Here is an 18,955-nt window from a genome sequence, read left to right on the forward strand (position 1 = left end):
CCTCCCACCCCCACCCACGTCTTCTGCTGAGCCAAGTTGGAGAACGAACACTCGGGCTCAGCTGCGGGACTTGGCGATGCGTGAATTGTTGGTCCAGTGGCAAATGGTGTCAGAGGCCTGGGGAGAGAGACGGCCCCGGTGGAGACCAGGCCACTGAATGGGTCTTGAATACCCTCTCTCCTTTTCAGTTTCATACAAATCACTGCTGAAAAAGTCAAGCCAGTGACTTTTTGTTACGGCTGCCCTGGGCCGGAGAACAGTGACAGCTGCTTTGAGATGTTTTCTTTCCTCTTTGTGAGATCCCCCTGAAGAAGGAAGAATCACCCCAACAGTTATGCCAGGAAGATAGAAACGTTCCTGGAGCGGCTGTGAGGAGTCAGAGACCCTGCCCAGGTCTCGGGTCTGACAGTTGATGGGTCCCCTCTGGTGGGCACGACCTTGGCGAGACCGGTGGTCTCTTCCTCTCTGACCAATGAGAGCCACAGCATCGGCTCCTCACATGCCGTCCTGCCCAGGGAGCTTTGATCCTGTGATTGTGACACTTCCTAGAGACAGGAGGGCCTGAGATTTGCATATCCAAATGGGGGGGCGGGGTATTGGCCCAAACCCCAGTTTTGCTGGCTTTTTGACTAAGATCCTAAAATTAAAAACAAAACAAACAAACAAAAAAAGTAACTGCTCTTGGACTTCTTTTGTTTTCTTAAAAAAAAGAAAAGAAATCCTATAACAAAGATTTCCGGGGCACCTGAGTGGCTCAGTGGGTTAAAGCCTCTGCCTTCGGCTCAGGTCATGATCTCAGGGTCCTGGGATCGAGTCCCGCATCGGGCTCTCTGCTCAGCGGGGAGCCTGCTACCTCCTTTCTCTCTGCCTGCATCTCTGCCTACTTGTGATCTCTGTCTGTCAAATAAATAAATAAAATCTTTAAAACAAAACAAAACAAAGAGTTCCTTTACGAGCCGTCTGCCTGGGCTCGAACATTAATTCTACCATTTGCTTCCTGTGGCCTTCGACGATGCACTTAACTTCCCTGTGCCTCCGTCTCCTGATCTGTAATACGAGGACAGTCATAGAACTCTGAGCACTGTATAAACATTGTCACCACTTCAGAGATCTCCCAGTCCATTCTGCAGTGGAAATTTCTTCTTGTGAAAATGCTTCGTTTCCCAAGTAGCTCCCATTTTTTTGTGTGTGAAGCCAGTAGAACAGGTCACATTCCAAAGGAAGCATCTTCTTTTGATCCGTGTCCAGCGCCCACCGGGCACAACCTGAGGAGTCGCCCTGCCTGCGTGAAGTCCACGTGGCCTCCCACATGGAAGAGGCAGCACCCCGCTCTGCGGACGGGCTCTGCTCTTTCAACTCTCTCCTCACCCGGACAGCCGTGTGCGGGGTGGTGGCAGGTGCAATGGAAGCGACTTTGTTCTCTGTGGGGACAGCACCAAGGAATGGCGCGGGGCTGCGTGTCCTTGCCATGGCTCGAGTCATACTAAGTCAAAGCCCCGTGGATCCCGTCTCTGTGGGTTAAGTGTGTGGCGCACCTCGGGACTCACCATTGCATTTTGGAGACACAAGTTGTTAACGAACAACTCAATGCAGCCCCATTGGTTTTTAGTACTTGGTATTCCAGCGGACTTAGGAACAAAGACACGAGCAAGGAATGAACTCTTGAGACTCAGATGCGTGTCACAGAGATCGGCGCCCGCTTCTAACCCCGGGAGACAGGATCTTACGTAGGTCTCGTCACTGCTCCAATCCCCCTCACCTTCACTGTACAACCTTTCCCTCTCCCGCTCTCCTAAACTAGACAGTTTAGGTCTCCCTCCGTGTAGTTTCCCAACGGATACAAATGACTGGGGTGCTGAGGGGCTGCCTCCCACCCAGACACCTGCCCAGCAGAAGTAGCCTTTCTGTTCACCGAAGGGCTTTCTCCAGATGTTGCCAATCTTTCTGTGTGCTGCCATGTGAGAAACATGGTTGAGAGGCAATGTCTTGCTGGGGTGAGGCTCAAGGCAAGGCCTGGCTTTGTCTGTCTCTCCCCTGCTGACATACTAGCCACCAGGAGAGACTAGTGGGTGACAACGAGCCAGCACTCCCACCGTAACCGGGCTGTCGGCTCTGTACGGGCATCAGGGCTGACATTCTATCCCGCAGATGGTTTTTCCTACCCGCTAAATGCACCATAAGGGAAAGGACTGTGTTCCATGCATCTCGTTTTGCCGACTTCCTACGTGAGGCCCAGGAATCAAGGATGTCTGAAAGACGCATTAAATAAAGGAATATAATGAATGACTATCATTTCCCAAATTTCTCACATTGTTTTTGTGATACTTGACACCATTTTCCAACTTTTAAATCATGCTTTTTAAGAAGGCCTTATACAGGGGCACCTGGGTAGCTCAGCGGGTTAAAGCCTCTGCCTTCGGCTCAGGTCATGATCCCAGGGTCCTGGGATCGAGCCCCACATCGGGGTGTCTGCTAGATGAGGAGCCTGCTTCCTCCTCTCTCTCTCTCTCTCTCTCTCTCTCTGCCTACTTGTGATCTCTGTCTGAAATAAATAAATAAAATCTTTAAAAAAAAAAAAAAAAGAAGAAGGCCTTATACAGGAATACGGCACATAAAAATGTTTAGACGAATGAAATTTTTAAATCACTTCCAATGCCATCACCTTAAAATGATTAGTCACGGTTCACTATCAGTTTCTAATAAGCAGACACTTTTTCCAAATATTAACATGACACTGTGAGTTTTTCACACATTGAGTCCTACTTTCTTCACTGGTGTTTTAAGCATAAGTAACTTTGGATGTCATCTCCCTGCCTGAGTCATGAACGACTTAAGGGGGTCAGGAGTTCTTGTGTCTTTCTGTCCTTCTGTCCCTGATGCACAGTCGGTGCGGAAGAGGCGTTCTCGACTCGGAGAGGACAGACAAGAGCAGGAACAGCGTTCTTGGCTTGGCAAGGCCACGTGGAAGCCTTTGGCCCTTTTATAGGTATTTTTATTTCTTTGCTACTGATTCCAGGTAATGTCTGCAAGTCCTATACCTGGGTCCTTACTTCCCACGGACCGCCTTCTAATCCTGAGTTAATGCCAAGACATCCCGGCGTACAACTGGGCTCTGCGAGTGAACATGCACGTCGGTTTCAGAGTCGGGCTCCTGAAAGCGGAGGTAGAGATGCCATCGTGATGTGATACAGAGACAGCAAAGAAACGAGCAGTAATAGGACCGCTCGGGTACAGCAGGATCATTCATTTGGAGAGACTAGAGAGATGCTGGTCGATATGGACCCAAGAAATGAGGATAACAGCGAAGAGCATTTTCATATCTGGGGCTGCAGAGGAAGCAAAACCTTAGTAAAAGGCCAGTTGCAAAACTCTGTACCCAGAGAAAGGTCAGTCCTTCTCCGAAGTGGGATGCACGTTCCGTGCTGGCTGATTTAATTTTTATTCATCAGAGATTAGGTTTCTCGTGTTGGCTTGTTGTTTGTCGGTTTATTAAACCACGATACGGGGAGATATCAGGTTCACCTTTTTTTTTTTTTTTAAAGATTTTATTTATTTATTTGTCAGAGACAGAGAGAGCAAGAGAGAGCGAGCACACAGGCAGACAGACTGGAACAGGGAGAAGCAGGTTCCCTGCGGAACAGGGAGCCCGATGTGGGACTCGATCCCAGGATGCTAGGATCATGACCTGAGCTGAAGGCAGCTGCTTAACCAACTGCGCCACCCAGGTGTCCCTCAGGTTCACCTTTTCAGTAATGCTTCAATGCTCCCTTGTTGGCTTTTAAGCCTATCACCAAACCAGTGATTGGGAAGTGATCGGCATTTATTAAATATTATAAACGAATGAATGAATGATAAATAAAGTAATTAAATGCGTATTTACTGCAATTCATGTATAATTTCTTTGTACTTGTTTCTGGATGTGATTTAGTGGACAAAACAAAAAATAATTATATTAAAATGAGTTTGAATTTATTTTCCAAACGATGTGGATTCACGGAGAAGTTGTTTGTGCTCAAGGTGTTACCGTCCATGTGTGCACGGGATTATGGTTTCTTTGCTTTCTCAGAACCTTTATGCAAAGATACTCCCTCTTGTGTTATATGCTGTACTTTGATAGTCAGAAGTGGTTGTATTTCACTTATTTTATTAATTAATTAATATCACACATTCTATTTATTAATGTGATGCATGTATTAATGTCATTTTTTTTGTGGTCCAAGAGACCCTATGTCACTTGATAAGCTCAAGGTGTTACCGTCCATGTGTGCACAGGTTTATGTGAAAGGGGCTGTCTTTCCTCAGAGAAAGCTTCCAGGAACTCGCACAGACTTGTGGTGGCCCACCGAAGACAACGTCCCTGACTGGATTCCAAGCCCAGCAGCCAGGGGTGCAGAGTTGAGAAAAATCGTTTGAGAATCAGAGAAGATCTGCCTCATCTCCCTGCACCCAACTTCCTGCCCCAGAGGAACCCCGGGGGGGGGGGGAATCCAGTCACACCCAGCAACCCTGGGGAGCACACAGCAAGTGCCCAGGGACACTTAGTGTGTCTGGGTACATGAGCTATAAGTAGGGGAGAGGATGAGGAGAACGCTGTGAGTGTTAATGTCATCCCAACAGACAGGTAACGGGCAGGGGTGGGGCAGCAGACGTGAACGTCGGGACGCGGAGGACGAAGGGAAGGCACTGGTGTTTGCCAGGGGAGACTCATTAGGAGGCGGGGTGTGGGAGGAGAAGTCCGGGGACCTAAGTGTAGGTCACCTAGCTCTATCCTCACCCCCAAAATATTTTTCAGTAGCTTTATGGGATCACAGATACCAGGGCTGTAAGGTCCTTATAAGACATCTCTTTAAACCTTTTCATTTTAGAGAAGAGGACGTTGAGGAGAAATGGCCAGACTCAATGTTCATTTTGAGTTGGTGGCAACACGAGTTTAGAAAGCCAATTCCCCAAAAAAAAGAACGAGTTCTATCTTACACCACAGCTCTTCTAGACTGATACCATAGAGCCCCGACTTCATCTGCTCACAGGCACCCTCCTTAGGGACCTCCTGGTACAGAATTCTCTGTGGCAGCCCTTCCTCAGAACGCACCGCGTCTACTCACTGATTCCCCTTCTGGCCTTACCATTCTGAGCTCTGAGGGTGCTCTCAGCGAACACTTCTCTCACTGCTTCCTCCTCCAGCCTCTGCTGAGGGCATCCCTGAACTCCAGAGAGGTCCCCCCAGCAGACCCAGCAGGCACTTTCAAGAAGGTGTGTTCTCTTCTTGCACAGGTTAGCACGACTGACTGCTGGGTACCAGGGGGGGCGGGCGTCAGGTGTGGATGCTTTTAAGGATCGAGGGACGTTTCATCTGGACCATAAGGGGATGACCGTGAGGATTTCTTGTCTCTGCTGTTTCCTGGCGGGGAGTGTGGGAGGAAGCCCTGGGTCCTGACTCTAGGGTCACATTCTGTCCATCTGAAAAGAACGGATGGCCGCAGGACTGGGACTCCACTCCGGCTGTCAGCAAGCCTGTGACTTGCAGACTTCTATTGCCTTCCAGCCTTTAGTTCCGCTTTTGAAGAATGAGGGGTTGAAAAGTGTTCTTGATGACATTTCATTTATTGTCAGGTTGATTCATTCCATACTTTTGGCTTGGGGAAATTTTTCAAAAGAAGAATTCCGAAGTTAGTGAATCTTCTGTCTTTGTCCCTTATTCTTAGGAGTCATGGACCCGCTGAACCGCACCTGGACCCCGAGTTTCCTTCTTGCTGGTTTCGCGGCCCCCAGGACGCTGCGGACCCTGGCGTTCCTGGGCACCCTGTGCATCTACGTCCTCACGCTGGCCGGGAACTTGTTCATCATCGTGCTGGTGCGGGCAGATGCAGCGCTGTCCACACCCATGTACTTCTTCCTCAGCGTCCTCTCCTTCCTGGAGCTCTGGTACGTCAGCACCACGGCGCCCACGCTGCTGCACACGTGGCTCCACGGGCGCTCACCCGTCCCGGCCGCCGCGTGTTTCATCCAGCTGTACGTCTTCCACTCCCTGGGCATGACCGAGTGCTACCTGCTGGGGGTCATGGCGCTGGACCGCTACCTGGCCATCTGCCGCCCGCTGCACTACCACGCCCTCATGAGCAGAAAGGTGCGGTTGTGGCTGGCGGGGGCCTCGTGGGGGGCCGGCTTCTCTGCGGCACTGGTGCTGGCCGGCCTCACGGCCAGTCTGCCCTTCTGCTGGAAAGAGGTGGCCCACTACTTTTGTGACCTGGCCCCGCTGATGCGGCTGGCATGTGTGGACACAGGCTGGCACGCTCAAGTGTATATTGTAGTGATTGGAATGATCAACATATGCAACCTTGTGCTCATTTTAGGACTCTATGGCGGTATCCTGAGGGCTGTGCTGAAGCTGCCGTCGGCGGCCAGCCGGGCCAAGGCCTTCTCCACCTGCTCCTCCCACATGATTGTGGTGGCCCTTTTCTTTGGTTCTGCCTTTGTTGTCTATGTCGGGTCAGCTGGGAGTCATGCTGAAGGCACAGATAAGCGTATTGCCCTGCTGTATACCATTCTCACCCCTTTCCTCAACCCCATCATCTATACCCTCCGCAACAAGGAGGTACAGGAGGCCGTCAGAAGGGTCACTCAGAGGATCAGGGCTCTGTTGGAGGGACCCTGAGGATCTATAGCATCATTTGGTGACTGTAGAATTTAGTTGCTCAGTTGATCAAAAAATCAATTGAATAATTTTTTCAAACACACTCCATATTCCAATTCAAGTGGACTGATTCTTGGATTGAGAAAAGCTGGGAAAGTTGTGGAGATCGGAGAGACATGGCCTCTAAATCCATATCTACCTAACATGGGTGAAAGGATGCAGATGAGAAAAACAAACACAAAAACAAAAAAAGTAAGGATGCAGGTGCAGATATTTGGGCAAACTCAGAGCAATGGAACTATGTTTGAAAGAATTTGGAAGAACCAAAGCTTGCTGTGGAATTATGCTCAGGACGGGATTCCTGGGGAAGCTCTGAGAAAGGAGGGACATGTCATTAGCAAACAAAAAAACAAAAGGACTCTCTGATGAATGTTCAGATGTGGATTGGAAAACCATGGGGAAATGACTTGTAGAAGCGCGTCTCCATGTTCCCAGAATCCTACAGTACAAGAGAGTTTGAAGCTGGAGCTGGGAATTTCTTCTTTAAAGGGGAAGATTGGGGGTTAGAGGTGAGGGTGCTGGGGCTGCTGATGGTTAGAAGTGAGTCATAGAAATATGCCTGGCACTGTAAGCTTGAGATCGCGAGTTAGTCGTCAGGGTGACATCATGGCAGGAGTCCTGTGAGTTTGGTGCTAGCTCTGGGAAGCAAGAGGAGATAATAAAAAGAAGGCATGATTTCTGTTTTCAGAGAATTTTTAGTTTTGTTTTGAAGGTTTGGTCTTCCATCCCTCTTTCACTCTCCCACCCTCCCCTTCCCTTTCCTGTCATACCACCACCATCACCACCACCATCACCACCATTACCATCACCATCATCATCACCACCATCACCGCCATCACCACCACCATTGCCATCATCATCATCACCATCATCATCACCATCACCACTGTCACCACCACCATCACCACTTCCATCACTAACAGTGACATACGGACTAATATCAAGAAATAAACATTTGTGTTTTGCTTTATGTGTCTCTGTGGTGGTGGGAGGTCATGAAAGGGAGAGAAGTAGTGCCTGCGTTGGCAGAAAGGGACTGAGGAAATGTAAAGTAGCTTCATAGACGTTGATTCTGATATTTCCCCAACCCTCAGACCTCAGAATCCTAATCCCTTGAGGATCTAGATGGGACTTCAGACCAGATGTGGAACTGTAGGATCTTCTAGGAGATGTCTTGTCTCAGGATAACATGGCAGCAGCTCTACTGAAAATACAAAAAGAAAATTTGTTTTTAAAGTAATTCTGGGGGAGCATTTTAAAAAAAACAATAAGAGTAAATGAGTTTTGGATTTCCTATTTTGTTGATGTGGATGTTGAGATACTTTATCTCTAATGCAAGGATGACTTGGTTTTTATTTTAACTTATTTTCCTGGAAGGAAAATGTGTGTGGGGTGACATAGCATAGCACTGACCTCATTCCCTAATCAGTAATCCTCACTAGAGCTATAGAACGTTTAAGAACCCCCACTTAGTAAATGAAGATGGATGGTCCAATTTGAGGTTTTTCTAAAGACAATTTAGCCTTGGTCTCAGGTCAATTTTCCATGACCATCCAGCCCACATATGGACTACATTTTCTGCTCTGAGCTTTGGATGTGGGGTCTCCTAAGTAAGAAGAAACTAATTTTAATATTATTAAACCATGAAGGTTAATCTTATAGGAGTTACAACATCAGATATTGAACCTGTGACCCTATCCCATCCCTAGTCAAAGTGATTGTTGCTTTCTTGCGGGAGTGGATGGGGTAGTGGAGGGGTCTATCCTGTTGAGATAGGGACAAAGTTCAAGTCCAGGTTAAGCCAACATAGGATGTTTGAAGACTTACTTGAAACGGATATTGCCTGCAAGTAGGTGAGCTTCTAGGTTAGGCAGGGCCTACCCTCCCTCTGTCAAAATCCCTCTATCTTTACAGAAGTTAAGAATGAAGTCAGTAGGTGGGAAATAACCTGACCAGGTTACATGGGAATTTAGAAACAGGCTGGGAATGGACAGTACCAAGGGCTTCTAACCCTTCCCACCGTATCACCAGGGCACAGTCTCTACATTGCCATGTTGACCTGAAGCAGAAGGTCTGTGGCCTTGACTGAGCACCACATGGCAGGAGAAATGGTTGGTGGCGTGTGAATTTGGTGGGTCGTGGTGGTCAGTGGAGGACCTACTTGTCTGTCCCACAGAGTGAATGTCCTACTTACAGAGAACGTGGCCTGCCACGGGGCACATATGAAGATTTCTCTGGCCAGATTTCGGCCTCAGGCTTCCTGCCATTTTTACTTTCCCTTGAAGAGGTAGGAGTGGGTTCCCTTCTCCGTAGAACTATCCCAGACTCCTGTCTAACCCCACAGTCTCTTACACAGACATGCCATTTTTACTGGCGTATTTTGTCTCCGTTTTCTCATTACATTTCCTATAGCAGGAAAATGAATCCATTTTCTTTCCAAGATCAATTAGTAGATGAAGAGTCTGAACTCATTTCAAATGTGTTACCTCTCCCAAGCAAGAGGAAAGAACAGCATTGCCACAGATTGGAAGGGGACTGTCCCTATGGAGGAAGTCCTACCATCAGGTGGGAGAACCATCAACAAAATGATCACACTCACCGCCAAAGTAAGATATCCACCCCCCCAAGTAAATAATACTCCAGAGAGATAAAATCATAAGTAAGGAAATAAAACATTTAAGGATACTACTTGTCACGACCCACGCACTGAAGGCATGTAAAATACGGATCGACTGGAAGCACGCATGGCATCAAACACACCCTAGGTTGTAAAATAAGGTTCACTGGAGCTGTGTGTCCCTTGTCCCAAAGACCTAACATAGAGTTTGGTGGCCAAAGTGAAGATACTGTATTGTCTATTTGACGTTTGCAGAGAGGGTAAATCTTCCTAGTTCTCTTAAAAAAAAAAAGAAAGAAAGAACGAAAAAGAAAATGAAGTATGTGAGATGGTGGATAGTTTATCAGCTTGATGGTGGCAATCATTTCACAGTGAGCCGTTCTCCCCAGAAATCCACGGTTACCCCCGGCTGCAAGCAGAGGCGCCTCCTTCTGACGCATCTCCATGAGGTCAGGGTAGCCCCACGCTCCGCCTCTTGCCTCCTTCCCCCGCCGCTGGGCAGGAGTTTTACCATCTCACACCAGCACAAGGAGAGTGAGTGCAGGACAACCAGGTACGCTGGAAGCAGGAGAGCGAGCACACTCACGCAGCTTTTACCACAGTACCTCCTCATCTTTGTCTCATTTTAGTATTAGTACTGTTATTTATTTTTTTCAAAGATTTTACTTAAATGCGAATCAGTCAACATACAGTGTATTATTAGTTTCAGGGGTGGAATTTCGTAATTGGTCCCTTGCATAGAACGCCAGTGCTCATCACCTCCCGGGCCCTCCTTAATGTCCATCCCCAGTTACCCCATCCCCCGCACACCTCCCCTCCAGCCACCCTCAGTTTGTTCCCTGGAGTTAAGTCTCTTACTGTAATTTGAGAATCGAACTTGTTCATAGGTATGTATGTACTGGAAAAAATATAATATGTATGTATTTCCACAGTTTGGGGCATCCACGGGAGGGCTTGGAACACATTGCCTACACACAGGAAGGGACTACTGCATACGTAAATCAAAGCCTCAAATTGTACACCTTGAATACATACAATTTCTCTTTGTCAATCATTACTCAAAATAAAACAAGCCTCAACACGTTAAGAGAATTAATATTGTATAGACTGGCTTTTAACTCATCATATAATTACATTTATAATAAATAACTAAATGATAAACTTAAAATGTCCATATTTTGATATTAAAAGAGCATTTCTAAACAATTTATGGATTTAAGAAGAAATTGGAAACGAAAATAGAAAATATTTAGATCTGAACAATAATAAAAAATCGCGATTTTGAACTTCTGGGTAAGGCGAAAGTGGTTCTTAGAGAGAAATTCATAACCTTAAATGTTTGCATCATTAGAGAAGGAATGTGCAAAATTAATTTAAAGTAAGAACTTAGAAAAATAATATCAGAGAAAAAATGAAGAAGTTTGAAGAAAAGAAAGTATGCACAGGGGAGCAGAAATTAATATAATAAAAATACAACAAAGAAGACATAGAAATTAAAAAGTTCATTCTACAGAAAAAAAAGAACAAACTCCTTACAAGAGTAATAAACAAGAGGAAGAGAGAGGTAAGAAATACAAAGAATGAAAAATAAACTATCAGTTTAAGTCACAAAGTTTAAAATGATGAGATGATAACTATAAACAGCATTACTCATTAATTAAAATTTAGCTAGCCAGATTCATTCCCAGGAAATTTAAAATTACCAATGTCAAGTTCGGAAGCAGTGGAAAATATTAATAGCAGATTAGTTCAAAATTTTCCTGTAAATAAAACTGAGAACCCCAATAGCTTAGCAAGTGAGTTCTTGAGTTCTACCAAGATTTTTTCAATTTAATTTTATTTTTTCAGTGTTCCAAAATTCATTGTTTATATACCACACCCAGTGCTCCATGCAAAATGTCCCCCGTTAATACCTACCACCAGGCTCTACCAGGTATTAAAGAAAAAGGTAAGTCCTGTGTTTAGCCCCTCCAGAGAACAGAATTCCTGGAAATACCACTCAATGATGCATTTTAAGAAGCTCTCTTGACGCTGATTCCAAAATAAATAAAACCAGTGTAAGAAGAAAGACTTGGAGGCCCGTCTCACTCGTCAACATCAAGGCGAACTTTGCCCTCCACTTCGCCCTGAGCCCAGTTCAGTCATCTGTACTAAGTGGCTGTGACTGAGATTGGTTTATCTCAGGAATGCAAGGTTGACCTAGCATTTGAAAAGTGAATAAAACAAGTTATCATATTAATGGATTAAAAAATAAAAAATCCCTGATGAGAATCTCTTTTGATGCAGGAATAAAAATGCATTCAATAATCATTCATAATTTAAAAATGAGAAACTATAACAAAACTCCAAAAAGGCTTCCTGATAAGGCATTTTTTAAAAAAAGATTTTATTTATTTGAGAGAGAGAGAGAGAGACAGAAATAGAGAGAACAGGAGGGAGGAGAGGAAGGAGCACGGAGGAGAGGGAGAAGCAGGCTCCCCACTGAGCAGGGGCCAGACAGGGGCTCCCAGGACCCCGGGATCATGATCTGAGCTGAAGGCAGATACATAACTAAGTGAGCCATCCAGGCGCTCCTGATAAGGCACTTTTAAAAATCGGGACGCCTGGGTGGCTCAGTTGGTTGAGCCGCTGCCTTCGGTTCGGGTCGTGATCCCGGGGTCCTGGGATCGAGTCCCACATCGGGCTCCTTGCTCGGCAGGGTGCCTGCTTCTCTTGCTGCTTCTGCCTGCCTCTCTGCCTGCTTGAGTGTTCTCTGTCTCTCTCTCTCGCAAATAAATAAAATCTTAAAAAAAAAAAATCATGCAGCCGACCTCATAGTGAATTATGAAAAGCCTTTCCTTTAAGATCGAGAGTGAACCGAGATTAATGGCTAACACAGTTCCCGTTCAATGTTGCCAGAGGTACTGGTTATCACAGCGAAAAGCACAAGGAATAAAGAAGTTAAAAGAATCAACAATGGGAAAAGCTGTATTTATTTTTAGATTTATTCTTACTTATGTTGAAGTACAGACAAATTATTAAAATTGACATGGAGGGTTGACCAGCCTGCTGGTCACAGTTCAATTGCATAATTATATAACAACAGCTATCATAAAATATAATTAAAGAGAAATTGTGTGTATGTTAGGCATTGTATATCTTCTTTCACGTACATGAATTTAAATAAAATCTTAAGAAAAGAGAATTCATTATAGCAACAAAAATATATATAAAGTACTTAACAAAAGACGTTCAAGGCTTTTGGAGCCTCTCTTACAAATTTGTATTCAAGGTCATTATCTAACACTTATAAATGATAATAAGATAGAACACATTCGTGCTTCAGGAAATCGATATGAGGAAAACATCTCTGCACCCTGAATTGGCCTTTTGATAAAAACAATATGTCATACAGTTTCCAAATGTGGTATTCATGGGATTTGACAATCTTCCCCAAAGTTAAGAATAGTCACAACGTTCAAGAAGAAAAGGGGCACGGGGGGTAGAGTGGGGAGCGGCGGCTGGTGGCAGGGTTTCCACCAGACATCAGGTTGTCGGGAGCCAGTACAGGAGGCCTACTCTAAGAGCTGTAAGGGACTGAATATGATTGGCTGTTCATTTAGGTCCACTCTCGCCGGAGGTGCATGAGCGCTGCATTTTGATTGGTTAACACTGCCTGTATAAAAACGCATGCGCCGAGGGTAGAGGAGAAAGAAAAAAGCGATTAAAGAAGAAGGTTCGCTGCTACGTGAGTCTCCGAGTCGTTCTTGCGGGCCGAGAGCGACGAGTGGTGCTGAGACCCGGGAATCTCATCGTGAGAGACGCACGGAGTCGGCGACGATCAGGTAAAGAGTGCACCTATTTCTGTCTAGTGGCAGGGAAAGTTCCTCAAGTCGGGGACGAGCGTAGAAAGCTTTCCGGGATGGGAAACGAGATGGCTGCAAAGTTCCTAGGATAAGGACGAGAGTAAAGCTTTCCGGGATGGGAAACAAGATGGCCACATATAAAATGCTGGGGCCGCTTTCTGATATCCTTAAGGCAATTGGTATTTCTTTAAAAAATAAAACAGCTCGTTTGTTTTTGAGAGAAGTGGGACAAATGGTTCCCTAGTTTTTGGAAAGGAGCAGAGGAGGGAAATCGCCCAAAAGCCAAAAGGTGAGCAAGATGCAAAAGGAGCTTGCAAAAAAGGAGGAAAAGCTAAAGAAGGCTATGGTGCAGCTCAAAATGCAGGGGGAAGTTATGGTGCAGCTGAAATTAAAAGCGGAAGAAGGAGCTATGGCGCAGTTACAAACAAAGACGGAAGTGGTAGATAACTTAGATCCTGTGGCCACGCGCCCAGCCCCAACAGCGCCACCCGACGAGGGGCCTCCTCCGTATAAACCTTGCTGCACCAAGGCTTGCTATTGTGCGAGCTGCACCGCACGAGTGGCTGCCATAGTAGCCTCTCAGGAGTTTGGGTGGGAACAGGATTCTCCTTCAGTCCTAAAATCCCCACTTACTCTAACTCCACCTTTTTTGGCTATAATTATACCTACCAAGACCCAGCGCAAGGCGCGTCAGCTCACCTTCTAGATAGGTGGCTGCTCTGCAACGCTGCACAGGCATGTACAGGCTTGGAAAGCCTTCACTTTATTAATGGGTCTACATGGCGTAACTGTATGTACAACTATCACGTAGGCTCTCGATTTGAAACAAATGTTACTTGCAATTGCACCTCAGCTAAGCACATAAGTTACTCACCAACGCCCGTCTGTGTTAGAGCTCCCTTTCTCTTCATAGTTTTTAATGCTTCTACTATTAACAAGTCATCTAGTCTCTCTTGTGAGTCCCAGAATTGTCTGCTATCAGAATGTTGGAACGCCACGGTGGGAGACTCAGCAGTAATAGCCAAGATACCGACGTATATCCCGATACCAGTACAGGTGAACCCCGACAACCTGCCGGTGCTGCTTTGACATAAACGAGACTTTGGAATAACAGCAGCCATTATTGCAGCTATCGCAGCATCTGCCGCCGCTGCTACTGCTACCGCGGTAGCGTTGACAACCTCGGTACAGACAGCAGCTGCGCTCAACAACATCACAGGAATGGTCGCTGAAGCATTGGCTACGCAAGAACAAATTAATGGACATTTGCATGCTGGGATCCTTATTGTAAATCAAAGGGTTGATCTTGTACAGGAACAACTTGATATCCTAGAGTCAATTGTGTCGATAGGATGCATACATAATATGGCCGGACTTTGTATCACCCCTATAGCTCATAACAACTTATCCTTAGCAGCTAACCTCTCTAGACAGTTGGGAAAAATGCTTAATGGTACCTGGAACTGTCAATTTCAAAATTTAACTAGGCAATTACGAGCTCAAATTATATCCATAAATTCTACCAAAGTAACTATTGCACCTGTTAGTGAGTGGAAAAAAATGTTACAGCAATCTGTTTCGTTCCTCAAATAGTGGGCCGGACTTGGTGCCATGGCTGTTCTCTTAATCACAGCTAACGTACTAATGTTACGTTGGGTGTGTGGCCGTGTCCGTCGCAATCAATGACAATAACACCTCATGGTTCAAGCCATGATGGCTCTTGAAGCTGGTACCTCCCCCCAGATATGGCTAAGCATGCTAGATCGGTAGTCAAAGACGAGTAAGACTGATCCCACACCATAGCAACCTAAGACAGGGGCTCTTCGACCAGGGAGAGTACCCGATGATGGGTAAGCATGTGTGCTGAGGATTGGCAACCTAAGACAGGCATGATCTCAGCCATTACAAATAAATAAAAAAGGGGGAGATGTCGGGAGCCAGTACAGGAGGCCTACTCTAAGAGCTGTAAGGGACTGAATATGATTGGCTGTTCATTTAGGTCCACTCTCGCCGGAGGTGCATGAGCGCTGCATTTTGATTGGTTAACACTGCCTGTATAAAAACGCATGCGCCGAGGGTAGAGGAGGGGGAAAGAAAAAAGCGATTAAAGAAGAAGGTTCGCTGCTACGTGAGTCTCCGAGTCGTTCTTGCCGGCGAGAGCGACATCAGGTGGGTCAGATTATAAAATAGTTCAGGTACACTCAGTGGCCTCTGAAAGTGACAGCATTAGAAGAAATTATCACTGAGACTTTGGTTTATACAACAAAGTACATCTTTTCTCTAATGGCTTTTTAAAAGCAGAACTAAAATGTGCCACGTGGGGGAGTATTAAATCCACACGAGAAGCCAAACAACATTCAGCATTTGGAACCCTCAACAGGAGGCTGTAGGGCGCCTGCCACCATTTATAAAAAGATGCATATAATTTTAGCTTCAAAATTGCCAAAAGGACTTTTATTTTTATTTTTTATTCTTTTTTAGATTCGTACACAGGCATACCGAAGGGGGGGAAGAAAGTGATTGTGATTATCACTTTAGAAATCGAGAGCTGTTCTGCATTTCCATAATTTTTTGTCTCAGGAAACAAAGGCCTTTTTTGGGGGGCTGTGGTGGAGAACTGACACTTCCCGATCTAGCAGAGATGATTAATGGCAAGTCCAAGTCAGGAACCATTTGTCCTCTCTCGCAGTAGACACGACTATGACGCCCTTGGGGTCGACGAGGTAATTTGCATAGTGAAAATTAAGGTGGAAACCAAACAGATGTGCTCTGTGCCTGTGGCAGACTGCAGGCAGCGTCAGGTGCAACTCAGCTCGGCTTGCTTCCGCGTGATTCCTGCGCACGACCGTCTAGTTTCCAGGGGCTTATAGAATTATATTTTTATGCTACTCATATTAATATTAATCAAGAGATTTATTTAAATTCTAAACAAACTTTGAGGCCCCAGTGATGGCTTGATAGTCCGTTTAATTATAGCTTATTTCCTTCCTCGTGGGCTGGCTCTTCTGAAATTTTCATTTGTCTTCTTCAGAGGGGGTTTATATGACACTCCCGCTGGCACCGCTGCTCTCCTCGGGGCCTGTGGGTGTCATCTCTGCCTTCCACCTGTCACACGAAGGGCTCCATCTACGAGTTCTGAGTGACAGGGTGTGGGGTGGATGTGTGCTCCCCAAGGTGTGACAAGTGACAGGAAATGTCAGGGTTGACGGTGGAGTTGGGGGGCCATTAGAGAGGTGGGTCTCAGGCATGTCCTCAGAGTTTGTATGTATAGATTGATTTGAAGCTCAAATAATAGAAAACTGGTCAAAGAATATCTATTTGCTTGACACACAAATTTTAGGCTGGATGGAGGCTTTTGGGGATGCGGAGAGACATCTTCTAGGGTTCATGACACGTGGAAGCCGTGTCGAAACACTAGAGGTAGAAAAATGTTAATCAAAGCAAAGTGTGTATGCCTGTGTGTGTGAGTGCGTGTGTGTGCATGCGCACATGGAAGGGGGTTCTGAACTAAATCCCAATCCAGCTATGGTCCATGGTCCTAATCAGATCTGTAGCCTGTTTTGGAAATAGACTTCGGCTGGAGCCCAGCCCCGCCGGGTCCCTTCAGCTGCTGTCTGTGGCCGCTTGCCCTCCACGACAGCAGAGTGAATAGTTGTGACACAGCCTAAGGGCTTGCAAAGCCTGAAGTGTTCACCCTGTGGCTCTCATAAACAGTTGGCCCTCTCCTTCCTCCATATTTACATGTCACCTACAAAGTAGAGACTGGGACACTCTAACAAAGGAACTCATCACCGCAGGACAAACTCTGTGCTCAGGACAAGTTAATAAAGCGGCGACTCCTGTTCTCTGCTTGTCTGTAATTTGGCACCTCCCCGCCGACGGCTCTGGCTCGGAGACAGCATCCTTAGAAGCTTTTGCAGAACACTTTCCTCTTTTCAGCTTCTCCTCAAGGCTTCTTACCCTCTGCCTCTCTCTGCCTGCGTGGCCCCATCCCATGAACATGTCCTGGACACAAGGGAAGGTGTGGGTTGGGTGACAGCGTTGTTGGGAGGGCTTCTTGTTAGAGGAACAACTTTTCTCAAAGTACATGCGTTTTATAATAACTTTGAAGAAAAAGATCTAGGGGTCTGCCCCAGGCGTCTCAGTCAGCAGTGACACTCGAAAGTTGCAGGAATAACCTCACAGGAGACCTAGAGTATACTCGTCAACAGTATAGGTGACCTGAAGTTGGCAGATGGTAGAGCCAGACTCTATCTGGTGATGAGAACCAGACTCAAGCAGCCTCCGAAAGCTCATCGGAAATAGACTGAATGTCACAAGAGGAGCCACCGAGGGGATAAGGAAGGGTCTTGGGTCCGGGCAGAGGAACAAAGTGAGCAAGTATGACAACACACAAAGCTGTCCAGGCACGTAAGGACAGGGAGGCGCGTGTCTCTCTATCGGTTAACACATGACTAGGGTCTTCTCGACGCTGGCACTGGGTCAGACAAGAGGCGTCTGTGTGGAACACAGACACCGAATAGAGAGCCCCAGTCCCTGCCGTTATGAAGCCTACAGTTCAGTATGGGAACGGACATGGCTCACAAGTTATTAGAAATGAGACTAATTCGTAAGTACAGAGCTCTCTATTCTCACAGAATAGCAGCGTCAGCCTAGGCCCCTCGGTGATTGTGGCGATGTGAGGAAGAGAAAGGCCACCTCATCATCATGTAGAAGCACGTACAAAAATGGCATCACCACATAGACGATAAAGAAAGGATCTCCCTCTCCCAGTGAATGTGAGTGACTGCTTCTTCATCACTGACCGCTCTCACCGACCTTCTGGGTAAGATTCATTAAGACGCCCCATCATAGTTCACACCAAGCCCGGCTCCCCGGCGCCGTCCGCAGACCGCCTTCATGAATCCTTTAGGAATTCCGCTCGAACACGCCCTTACTCAACCCTGCACGGTGCCCGTGATGTGCGACCCCGCATGGCCGGGAGTCATTGGGACAGACGCCGTGAAACAACAGGTGTGGTCCCGTCCTTCGGCTGGAAGAGAAGTGACTTCGATGTGGTTGCGGAGTTATTTGGGGGAGTTTAATTAACACGCATTTACCTCTACAACAGGAAGCCGGGAGGTACACAGACACGTTCTGGAATGAAGGGGTGACTTTGTGTGTTCATCGCACTTAACCTCACGGCACACACCTACGCAGGGACGACACGGACTGGAAGACACGCAGGAATGTCTGAGGCCGCGTGGCCGTGAGCGGGGCTCAGCAGGACAGCCCGACCACGACCGGCATTTCTGAGCTTGGTGTTGAGCACGGTTCTGCGGTCAGAGCAGGGGCACTTTCAGTGCATGACCTGGGACACATTACACTCTCTTTGCCTTGGTTTCCCCACATGGGAAATGGAAATCACCCTGGCACCCACCTCACAGAGTAACTGCAAAAATCGTATCCATGTGTGTGCTGTGCTCAGAAAGACACACGTGACCTAGTAGAGCCTTCGTAATTGGGTATTTTGGTAGAGCTAGGGTTGAAATAAAGGTTTCTGAGGCTCTACGACCCATACTTCTCCCCACCCCCAGAACTGCCTGCTCCTATCAGGGAGGCTTCCCGAAGGAAGAGAGAAGTAGGGCTGGGTCAGGCACACGATCAGGTGGAGTATCTGGCTGGAAAGATGCAGGGAAATACAAAGTCTTTGGATTTGTGAGGCCAGACAGGAAATGGGAGGGAGCGTGTGATTTTGGGAAGAGGAGTAGGAGAGTGGGGCCCTGTTTCAGAGCCGGAGTCCAGGAGTCTGTGTTAAGAAGC

At 46.7% G+C, this 18,955-nt stretch overlaps 1 protein-coding gene across 1 annotated transcript; it reads left to right on the top strand.

Moving 5' to 3' along the window:
• Positions 1–5,707: 5,707 nt before the first annotated feature.
• LOC131814374 (olfactory receptor 10C1-like) lies at positions 5,708–6,652 on the top strand. Its single transcript, XM_059145220.1, has one exon. The coding sequence runs from the start codon at positions 5,708–5,710 to the stop codon at positions 6,650–6,652; it is 945 nt and encodes a 314-aa protein (XP_059001203.1).
• The last annotated feature ends 12,303 nt before the right edge of the window (positions 6,653–18,955 follow it).

Source organism: Mustela lutreola, chromosome 14 (genome assembly GCF_030435805.1).
Source record: "Mustela lutreola isolate mMusLut2 chromosome 14, mMusLut2.pri, whole genome shotgun sequence".
NCBI classification, from domain to species: domain Eukaryota; kingdom Metazoa; phylum Chordata; class Mammalia; order Carnivora; family Mustelidae; genus Mustela; species Mustela lutreola.

What these genes read in the sequence shown, in the direction of transcription:
- LOC131814374 (XM_059145220.1), top strand. Translation starts at nt 5,708, where the DNA reads ATGGACCCGCTGAACCGCACCTGGACCCCGAGTTTCCTTCTTGCTGGT.